Source organism: Salmo salar, chromosome 16 (assembly GCF_965601325.2).
Source record: "Salmo salar chromosome 16, fSalSal1, whole genome shotgun sequence".
Classification (NCBI taxonomy): domain Eukaryota; kingdom Metazoa; phylum Chordata; class Actinopteri; order Salmoniformes; family Salmonidae; genus Salmo; species Salmo salar.
Genome location: NC_138306.1, coordinates 78,851,212 through 78,862,781, shown reverse-complemented (window position 1 = coordinate 78,862,781; position 11,570 = coordinate 78,851,212). Strand labels below are relative to the sequence as shown.

Genomic DNA, 11,570 nt, shown 5'->3' with positions numbered 1-11,570 from the left:
TTCTAGAGTTCACAACTATACATACCAATTACACTAACAGATCCTGCATTATGTCAGATTCCAAAGTGTCCACAAGAGGGCTCTATTATTCTATATTTGAAAACACTGGTCTAAGAGAAATCCATTTCTAGAAGATTCTAATCCAGTAATAACAGTATTTGTCTATTCAGCAATATATCTGATCAAAGGTACAAGAGGATCAATCTGTACACAGAGCCAAACAAATTTAGAATAGATGAAAAGGAGAATACAATTTCACTCAACATCTTGATTTTTTTATTGCTGGAATCCTTAGTTGCTACTTCCATTTTTGGACTTCTAAATTAATGATATACTGAATACCCATTACACATTGAAGAATATAACTTACTAATGACCCTAGTTCTGTCATACCCCATCAGAACCCCAAATATGAGCTTGTTTTACTCAAAGTATTGGTAAAAAAACATCACTACAGCTTCAAAACATGGTTCAAACTATAATGTTGATATCATGGATGGTCACTGCTTGCATCCATGGCTCAGTCTATGAATTTGAGTGGTGATATTTCTCCAGCCCCTTCCCTCAGTTTCTCACCGAAACGCAGCCGGGGTGGCTGCTTTGTTGTTGTTTCAATAACTGGTGGTTAAACGCCACAGTGATCAGCTTCTTTTCATTTTCATGCAAATATATTGAGGTTAGGCCATCATTTGAATGATACGGGTGACATGAACAGTGATTGGCTGCCTTTATCCATATCTCATCGTACACTGAGTATACCAAACATTAACAACAATTTTCTAATATTGAGTTGCACCCCCTTTTGTCCTCAGAACAGCCTCAATTCGTCGGGGCATGGACTCTACAAGGTATTGAAAGCATTCCACAGGGATGCTGGCCCATGTTGACTCCAATGCTTCCCACAGTTGTGTCAAGTTGGCTGGTGGACCATTCTTGATACACATGGGAAACTGTTGAGCATGAAAAACCCAGCAGCGTTGCAGTTCTTGACACAAACTGGTGCGCTTGGCACCTACTACCATACCCTGTTCATTTGTCTTGTCCATTCCCCTCTGAATGGCCCATATACACAATTCATGTCTCAAGGCTTAAAAATCCTTTAACCTGTCTCCTCCCCTTCATCTACACTGATTGAAGTGGATTTAACAAGTGACATCAATAAGGGATCATACATTTCACCTGGTCAGTCTGTCATGGGGAGAGCTTCTTAATGTTTTGTACACTCAGTGTATAACCTACCCTGTCCACTTTAATCAGCACACTGTAGTCTATAGCGAATCAGCCAAAAACCAGGTTGGGCAAGTATGGTATTTATTGCAGTGTGTGACAAAACCATCCATAGAATAGAAAATGCTATGGAGACACATTAAAACATCCGTTTCATTTTATTCTGTACATGAAAACTTGTGTTATGTGCACTGTCACGCACAACATTTTATCCGCTAAAAAGTTAGTTTGATGAAAGCACGTCTGGTGGGAAAAACGCATATATTGTTTCTGTGCAGACTTTTGAATATCTGCATTAAAATCGTTGCCAACTGGATGGAAACCTAACCACAGTACCAAACAAGCAGTGGAAAACAACTCCTTAAAACTCAAAAGTTTCAGGAAAAGTGGAGAAGGAAAATTCTCAAAGTGAAATGCTTGCTTTGACAGGGCGAGTTTTCCTCAAAACAGGCTTATTCTCAACGCAGCTCTTCTTGGTAGCTATTCTCGTAGATCATCTGAGACCACTGGGCATATGGGACTCTCCAACTATGGTAGGTGTATTTTCAGCTTTAATTCGGCCTGTTGGGTAATTGTTTCTCCACCATTCCTTTTTTTCTTGGGTGCCTTGGGAGCTTTTGCTTGGCTTGGGGCGACTTGCAATGCCTCCTTGGGACCTGTGTCATCCTCTTTTTCTGTGTCTTTCAAAGTGTCCATCTCGCCTTGAGTGGCTAGCAAAGACACCTGTGAAGTTACAAAGAACTGGCTCATGGAATCTCTTTTGAGGAAGTACAAATATTTTTCAAAGCGACTGAAAATTCCCAACACCCCAGACACCACAAGGTCAGACACAGAGCTTATTACATTACATACAGACTTACCTCTGCCCCAGCCAATTGGGATTTGAGCTCTGATAGTTCCTTCATCAGATGCTTGATGTTTGCCTTAGAGATGAAGCAGTGCTCATCAGTTATACATGTCCAGAAAGAACTGGCCCATGACTGTACAGTACTGCTGGTGATTCATCATATAACTAAAAACTACATGGTGACAAGTGTTGAACAAATAACACCTTTTTCGTGAGGATGGCTCTGTTCCGATTCTCAATCTCCTGTTGTCTTTGCTCCCCTCTCGCTCTGAAATTAGAAACAATAATATTAATATAAAGCCAGAACTCCTGTTTCTGTAAACATCAACAAACTGCACACTGGCCATGTCTTCCATGGGTCATATTCATTAAGGCACACTGTAGCAAAACGTTTTGCATCAGAACAAAAACGAATGCTTCTTATTGTAAGTCCCAGCCTGTTTTCCTGCCCCTTTTCCAGTAAATGTTCTTCCATTTGGTGCCTAATAAATATGATCCTGGCCACTGCAGTAACATGAAGTGAGATAGCTACAGTGAGGGAAAAAAAGTATTTGATCCCCTGCTGATTTTGTACATTTGCCCACTGACAAAGAAATGATCAGTCTATAATTTTAATGGTAGGTTTATTTGAACAGTGAGACAGAATAACAACAAAAAATCCAGAAAAACACATGTCAAAAATGTTATAAATTGATTTGCATTTTAATGAGGGAAATAAGTATTTGACACCCTCTCAATCAGAAAGATTTCTGGCTCCCAGGTGTCTTTTATACAGGTAACGAGCTGAGATTAGGAGCACACTCTTAAAGGGAGTGCTCCTAATCTCAGCTTGTTACCTGTATAAAAAGACACATGTCCACAGAAGCAATCAATCAATCAGATTCCAAACTCTCCACCATGGCCAAGGCCAAAGAGCTCTCCAAGGATGTCAGGGACAAGATTGTAGACCAACACAAGGCTGGAATGGGCTACAAGACCATCGCCAAGCAGCTTGGTGAGAAGGTGACAACAGTTGGTGCGATTATTCGCAAATGGAAGAAACACAAAAGAACTGTCAATATCCCTCGGCCTGGGGTTCCATGCAAGATCTCACCTCGTGGAGTTGCAATGATCATGAGAACGGTGAGGAATCAGCCCAGAACACCACGGGAGGATCTTGTCAATGATCTCAAGGCAGCTGGGACCATAGTCACCAAGAAAACAATTGGTAACACACTATGTCGTGAAGGACTGAAATCCTGCAGCGCCCGCAAGGTCCCCCTGCTCGAGAAAGCACATATACATGCCCGTCTGAAGTTTGCCAATGAACATCTGAATGATTCAGAGGACAACTGGGTGAAAGTGTTGTGGTCAGATGAGACCAAAATGGAGCTCTTTGGCATAAACTCAACTCGCCGTGTTTGGAGGAGGAGGAATGTTGCCTATGACCCCAAGAACACCATCCCCACCGTCAAACATGGAGGTGGAAACATTATGCTTTGGGGGTGTTTTTCTGCTAAGGGGACAGGACAACTTCACCGCATCAAAGGGACGATGGACGGGGCCATGTACCGTCAAATCTTGGGTGAGAACCTCCTTCCCTCAGCCAGGGCATTGAAAATGGGTCGTGGATGGGTATTCCAGCATAATGACCCAAAACACACGGCCAAGGCAACAAAGGAATGGCTCAAGAAGAAGCGCATTAAGGTCCTGGAGTGGCCTAGCCAGTCTCCAGACCTTAATCCCATAGAAAATCTGTGGAGGGAGCTGAAGGTTCGAGTTGCCAAACGTCAGCCTCGAAACCTTAATGACTTGGAGAAGATCTGCAAAGAGGAGTGGGACAAAATCCCTCCTGAGATGTGTGCAAACCTGGTGGCCAACTACAAGAAACGTCTGAGCTCTGTGATTGCCAAAAAGGGTTTTGCCACCAAGTACTAAGTCATGTTTTGCAGAGGGGTCAAATACTTATTTCCCTCATTAAAATGCAAATCATTTTATAACATTTTTGACATGCGTTTTTCTGGATTTTTTGTTGTTATTCTGTCTCTCACTTCAAATAAACCTACCATTAAAATTATAAACTGATAATTTCTTTGTCAGTGGGCAAACGTACAAAATCAGCAGGGGATCAAATACTTTTCCCCCCTCACTGTAGCTACCTGAGCTCCAAGGCTCTGGCCACTCTGTCCTCTAGCTCAGTGATCTCAGCTTGTTCCTCCTCTACAGCTTGCTGGACATCAGCAGTCTTTATCTGGGCCAGGAGGGACTTGGAGTCCAGGGCCTCTACCTCCGTTGAGCTCAGCTTCCTCGAGAGGAACACTTGCCCCATTTGAACAGTCTGCTCACAGGACAGGCTCTGAAACGTGATGTCCAACAGAACAATTTTCAGAGAATGCATTGACATATCCACAAACATTAGGAATATGAGTATGTGAACATTTTGAATATATAAACATTTGCATAGATAAATGATAAGATATAGCACAGTAAAGTTAAGAGGCAGTGTTAACTCAAGGTCATAACTTTAAAGGTTGGCAACATGACATTCAGCATAGGACAGTATCTAGTAGTGGTGTGAACGTTTAAAGGAGAAAATCCCTAACTGAAGAACCTTCAGTGTAGTTATCACAAAACTACCACTAACAGATCCCCATCATCATAAAGGGAAAAATACAAATGTAACAAATACCTAACGCAAGAATGCTGTAACGTTATTAGGAGGAGATATGCATCTTTCAAATGATTAGTCACGGATATAAAAGCGCTCTGCACGTCATCATATTTAACAGTTGTAGAAATGTCAGAGTGAGACAGGGAAGCAACAGTAGCAAAGTCCTGAAAACATGGAGGAGAGGGACACAGCAGAGAACCTAAAACAGCATTAACTATCATTGTTGCTGAGTGGGTGGGAGACAGCAGTAAGATGAGCGGTGTCTATTAGCTAGGCAGGACTGAGGTAGACTGAACTGTATTGCCCCCTAGTGGTCATACAATTTTTTTTATATATAAAAAAAGTTTTATATATAAAAAATGTATATCTATATAAATTAATTAATTAAAAGAAACATTGGTATGACCACTAAGGGGCAATGCAGTTCAGTGTACCTCAGTCCTGTCTAGCTAATAGACGCTCACATACATACATACATTCATTCATTCATTCATTCATACATACACAGGGTCATACGAAGGACCATATCTGAGTTTTCTTAGCGTATAAACATAACAGCAGTTTAAAAGTTAAGAACAATTGTACATTTGTCACATCCCTAGTAGCTACAGTACTGTAGAGTAACACGTGGCCTCACCTCATCAAGGTCAGTTTGGATCTTCTCTCTGGAGGCCAAGGACAGATTCCTGGTCAGCATCTGGTTCCTCCGCTGCCTCAGTAACTGATCCAGCTCTCTCTGCATAGGAAACACAATGACAGCCTTGAACATAACATCATTCAACTGTATCAAGTAGGCCCTAACGGGATGTATTCACTAAGAGCCAAATGGAACCAAACCTACCTGAATTTGTCCAATAGAAACACTCGTTTTCAATGCAAAACATTGGTTGTTGCAAACTGAACCAAACTGGAGAAAACACAAACAGAACGAAACCTACCTGAATTTTTCATGGCAAAACATTTTGCTGCAAAAAAGTTTTGCTATGAGTGCGAATAAAGAACAGTCCCCAGGTGATTGAGGGAATATTGACGCTAGCTTTAAATGTGTGATCAAAGCAGCACAAAATGGCTGCGTAATTTCAATTTGAGGTACCATGAGCATCAGTCATTAAAATAATCAAGTGGGTGTTTTCACCATCAGAAATGGATTTTCACCTGTAAGATGTTGATCTGCCTCTCCTGCATGGTTCTCTTCAGGAATACAAGGTCTGCCGGGGTAACCTCATAGCCCTGCATGCCTCTTATCAATGAGTAGGGGTCCTCTTCCAGCACGCTCCCAGAACAGACTGAACATGTACATTGATAACATTTGGTGGATTGTGCTAATAAACATTTGGTGGATTGTGCTAATAATATATTTTTCATTACAAGCTTCTGCACCATCATACAGCAAAGCATTTAACATTCAGATTAATAGACCTACAGTAGAATCATATGACATAGGACTACATTATAATAGATAAGAATTGGAACTTTAATGAAATGTGTGTTCAGAGGACCCAGGGGCACGTGCCCCATCAGAACTGTCCTGTTAATTAATTAATTAATTAATAAATAAATATATATATATATATATATATATATATATATATATATATAAAATTGTTTAACTTCGGTCAAACGTTTCAGGTAGCCTTCCACAAGCTTCACACAATAAGTTGGGAGAATTTTGGCCCATTTCTCCTGACAAAGCTGGTGAGGTTTGAGTCTGGTTTGTAGGCCTCCTTGCTCACACACACTTGAGGTCAGGGCTTTGTGATGGCCACTCCAATACCTTGACTTTGTTGTCCTTAAGCACATCCTTTGCACAACCTTGGAAGTATGCTTGGGATCATTGTCTATTTGGAAGACCCAAACTGCGACCAAGCTTTAACTTCCTGACTGATGTCTTGAGATGTTTCTTCAATATATCCACATAATTTTCATTCCTCATGATGCCATCTATTTTGTGAAGTGCACCAGTCCCTCCTGCAGCAAAGCACCCCCACAACATGATGCTGCCACCCCCGTGCTTCATGGTTGGGATGGTGTTCTTCGGCTTGCAAGCCTCCCCCTTTCTCCTCCAAACATAGCGATGGTGGTTATGGCCAAACAGTTCTATTTCTGTTTCATCAGACCAGAGGACATTTCTACAAAAAGTACGATATTTGTCCCCATATGCAGTTGCAAACCATAGTCTGGCTTTTTTTATGGCAGTTTTGGAGCAGTGACATCTTCCTTGCCGAGCGGCCTTTCAGGTTATGTCGATATAGGACTCGTTTCACTGTAGATATAGATACTTTTGTACCGGTTTCCTCCAGCATCTTCACAAGGTCCTTTGCTGTTGTTCTGGGATTGATTTGCACTTTTCGCACCAAAGTACGTTCATCTCTAGGAGACAGAACTTGCCTCCTTCCTGAGCAGTATGACGGCTGCGTGGTCCCATGGTGTTTATACTTGCGTACTATTGTTTGTACTGATGAACGTGGGACCTTCAGGTGTTTGGAAATTGCTCCCAAGGATGAACCAGACTTGTGGAGGTCTACAATTTTTTTTCTGGGGTCTTGGCTGATTTCTTTTGATTTTCCCCATGATGTCAAGCAAAGAGGCACTGAGTTTGAAGGTAGGCCTTGAAATACAGCCACAGGTACACCTCCATTTAACTCAAATTATGTCAATTAGCCTACCAGAAGCTTCTAAAGCCATGACATTTTCTGGAATCTTCCAAGCTCTTTAAAAAGGCTCAGTCAACTTAGTGTATGTAAACTTCTGACCCACTGGAATTGTGATACAGTGAATTATAAGTGAAATAATCTGTCTGTAAACAATTGTTGGAAAAATTATTTGTGTCATGCACAAAGTAGATGTCCTAACCGACTTGCCAAAACTATAGTTTGTTAAAAAGAAATGTGTGGAGTGTTTGAAAAACAAGTTTTAATGACTCCAACATAAGTTTATGTAAACTTCCGACTTCAACTGTATATATAGTTGTCGTTAATCTGAAATACTACTAGCCACCTAGCAATTTTATGAAGTTGGTTTTAGCTAGGCCAGATAGGTTATCAATCTCCCAACCTCATAACTAGCTACCAATAAGCCATTTCAGGCTACTAATCAAGTTAGAGTAGCTAGCTTGTCTAACCATCTTAGCATTTCACGGTAGTCTAAACACGTTGTATTCGGCACGTGACAACTACAGAAATATTTGGCATGCCTGCTGGTAAGGTTGGAAGACTTTAGGAAAGCAAGCAATTACTAAATGAACTGAACAAGACTCACATTCCTTTCGATCTTTAACCCAGATATTAGCAAAGAAAGAACCACCAGTCAGGAGGATACAGACAGCTCAAGAGGTATGGTTACATATGCAGAAAATTCTATGTACAAAAATGTATATTTAAGCATAATGATTATGGCTCTAAATTGCAGGAAAAATACATTTCAGGCTAAATTCTCCCACTTGCAGATGGGGCCTAGCCCCCCTCCAGACCACCCTCCCATCCTCACGTACTTTTGGCCCCTCAGATTTTGGGGGTGCACGACACCCCTGTGTGTTTATGTTTGTCACCTCAGACATATCAAATCACATATTGGTACAAATATACAGCTATAGGATTGTGTACAATATGGGAAACACCCACGTGTGCTTGAAATGATGCGAGACCGTCGGCATGTTTCCGTTTCTGCAAGCTTGATTGTGTAAAGGTCCTTGGTCATATTTAGCGCGGGAGACAATAGTTCTTGCCCAGGGGTGGTTTCAATCTGGATGGAAAGACAAAATTGTAACGTATAGAAATTAATTAGTTGGCTACGTCTACCCTCGACAATAATTGTCTCAAGTTGGCCTACAAACTACAGTGCCTTCATAAAGTATTCACACCCCTTGATTTTACAGTTTGTTGTGATAAAAAGTTGGATTAAAATGTATTTAATTCATTTTTTTGTCAACCATCAACACAAAATACTCTGTCAAAGTGGAAGAAAAATTTTACATTTGTAAAAAATGCACAACAAATAAGACACTAATATATATCTTGATTAGATAAGTATTAAAACCCTGGGTCAATACGTTAGAATCACCTTTGGCATCAATTACACCTGTGAGTTTTTCTGGATGAGCTTTCCACTCCTGGATTGTGCTACATTTGCCCATTAATCTTTTCAAAATTCTTCAAGCTCTGTGAAATGGGTTGTTTATCATTGCTAGACAACCACTTTCAGGTCTTGCCATAGATTTTCAAGCAGATTTAAGTCAAAACTAACTCAGCAACATTCACTCTTCTTGGTAAGCAACTCCAGTGTAGATTTGACATTGTGTTTTAGGTTACAGTCCTGAGGTACCATTGAGGTACCATTGCTAGACAACCATTTTCAGGTCTTGCCATAGTTTTGACTTACATCTGCTTGAAAATCTAACTCGGCCACTCAAGAACATTCACTCTTCTTGGTAAGCAACTCCATTGTAGATTTGGCATTATGTTTTAGGTTACAGTCCTGCTGAAAGGTGACTGCATCTCCCAGTGTCTGGTGGAAAGCAGACAACCAGGTTTTCCAATAGGATTTTGCCTGTACTTAGCTGCATTCCATTTTCTTTTATCCAGAAAAATTCCACTGTCCTTATTGATTACAAGCATACCCATAACATGATGTAGCCACCACTATGCTTGAAAATATGGAGAGTGGTACTCAGTAATGTGTTGTTTTGGATTTGCCCCACCCTGAAGAAAGCACAGTGATGCCAAAATGTTTGTGGTTTTTTACCTACAAATTACTGGGAGGTTATACAAACGGAGTGTGCGAGTCTTTGTTTTTATAGTTTACAGTTTATTCTCCGTTAGTCAGCGCCTTTACACTAAATCATTTTTTTCTGGGTGTGCGCCTGCTCATGTTTTTTATTGGATTTGACCCAAACCTAACACTTTGTATTCAGGACACAAAGTTAAAATTGCTTTGCCACATTTTTTGAAGTATTACTTTAGTCACTTGTTGCAAACAGGATGCATGTTTTGGAATATTTGTATTCTGTGCAGGCTTCCTTTTCACTTTGGTTACTATTGTGGAGTAACTACAATGTTGATGATCCATCCTCAGTTCTGCTATCACAGCCATTCAACTCAAACTGTTTTAAAGTAGCCTTTGAGCTCATGGTGAAATCCTTGAGCAGTTTCCTTCCTCTCCGGCAACTGAGTTAGGAAGGACACCTGTACCTTCCTTTTCACTTTGGTTACTATTGTGGAGTAACTACAATGTTGATGATCCATCCTCAGTTCTGCTATCACAGCCATTCAACTCAAACTGTTTTAAAGTAGCCTTTGAGCTCATGGTGAAATCCTTGAGCAGTTTCCTTCCTCTCCGGCAACTGAGTTAGGAAGGACACCTGTACCTTTGTAGTGACTGGGTGTATTGACGCCCCATCCAAAGTGTAATTAATAACTTCACCATGCTCAAAGGGATATCAATGTCTACTTTTTACATTTTAACCCATTTACCAATAGGTGCCCTTCTTTGTGAGGAAGGCAGAAGTGTGGTGAACGAGATTCGGCCTACCGTTTGTGTTTCAAAGCTCAACGGGCAAGTTATTTTCAACTCTGACGTTGGCGGCGTCCTCTGAAGTTGTCGTCCCAATGGAATATGATTTGAAGTGTCTTGAATGAGTCTACTGATCGCTGGTGAAACATCTGACTTGTGAGTTACTTTTTTTCCTTTGGTCGCATTTCTGTTTCTCCTTTTTGCAACGGAATTCTTTGAGAGATTCATTTTTCTTGTTGTGTTGAAACCTAAAATAGTCAAATTGCACCATCTGTTGACTAAACCATTAATAAAAAGAAAAGGGGCGTTCTGTGACAATCAAATGAAAATCATGTTTTGGCGCGCACCTGTAATGCTCGCGAGGCCGTGGCTAAGAGCCAATTTATGCTTGATCCGAAAATGTGGTCTGAGACGCAATAGCGGGGCGGAGGCTAAATTGAGCTCTGTACCGCATCGCTGTGCACCTCTTAAATGTTGTAACAATGTGGGGGACTCCGTATATCTCTGCATTGACATTATTGGTTAACGGTAGGTGAGGGGGAGGTCTGATCTGACAATACTGAGATATTAAATTATGTTGCAGGATTTTTAGCCTACTGTACATAAAAAAAACTAATATACAGACAGAGGAATTTACACAGTCAACATACATCATGTATAATATAAATACAGTAAACATAAAACATAATGGATGGTAAATTGCATTTCTTGAAATTCTACCTTCCAGCGAGGCTAAATCCTCCCTAAACTGACTGTAAATGCCAAGGCTCTTGGCACCTCTAAAAATGGTCTGGAGCAGGGAGACATCCAGAGGGGAAAACAGCAAAGATCAAATGGGCCAGCTGCAGATGAGAACATGTACTAGTAGTATATGACCAGTAGAGGGAGACAAGAGGTTGCACCTGCATTGAGGAATCATCAGTACTGTCGTTATAGAGGTGCGGGGGGCTGCCTTATTCCACGTCCACGTCATCAACTAGTGCTCAGGGAGTGAAAGAAATCAAATAAATCATGTTTTATTGTCACATACACAGGATAGGTGCAGACAGTGATATGTCTTGTTTTACAGGGTCAGCTATAGTAGTATGGCGCCCCTGGAGCAAATTAGAGGTAAGTGCCCTGCTCAACAACATCGACATATTTTTCACCTTGTCTGCTCGGGTATCAAAATAGCATAATGCAGTGTCAACAGTTTCTACAGGAGTTGTCCTTTGAAACCAGATCTGCTCTCTCCTCCTTGTCCACATCAGAGCCCTGTGCCACAACAATGGGACAGTGATGTGTACCTGGCTTTAGTGCTCAGACACCATTTTACATTTACGTCATTTAGCAGACGCT

The 11,570-nt window shown here is 41.0% G+C and overlaps 1 protein-coding gene across 6 annotated transcripts in view; it reads right to left on the bottom strand.

The window, feature by feature from the left end:
* Positions 1–1,294: 1,294 nt before the first annotated feature.
* LOC106574607 (uncharacterized) overlaps positions 1,295–11,570 on the bottom strand; it is a 104,000-nt gene continuing 93,724 nt past the window's right edge. For 3 of the 6 annotated variants that reach the window (XM_045697963.2, XM_045697961.2, XM_045697962.2), the window contains 8 exons: positions 8,345–8,465; positions 5,880–6,010; positions 5,566–5,631; positions 5,362–5,460; positions 4,213–4,409; positions 2,279–2,342; positions 2,088–2,150; positions 1,295–1,950 (listed from right to left, as the gene is read on the bottom strand). In XM_045697963.2, the coding sequence (XP_045553919.1) occupies positions 1,756–1,950; positions 2,088–2,150; positions 2,279–2,342; positions 4,213–4,409; positions 5,362–5,460; positions 5,566–5,631; positions 5,880–6,010; positions 8,345–8,420 (891 nt within the window). In that variant the 5' untranslated portion in view covers positions 8,421–8,465 and the 3' untranslated portion in view covers positions 1,295–1,755. Of the gene's footprint in view, positions 1,951–2,087; positions 2,151–2,278; positions 2,343–4,212; positions 4,410–5,361; positions 5,461–5,565; positions 5,632–5,879; positions 6,263–8,344; positions 8,466–11,570 lie in introns of those variants that run through there. The other 3 variants (XM_045697965.2, XM_045697959.2, XM_045697964.2) reach the window with 3 other exon arrangements.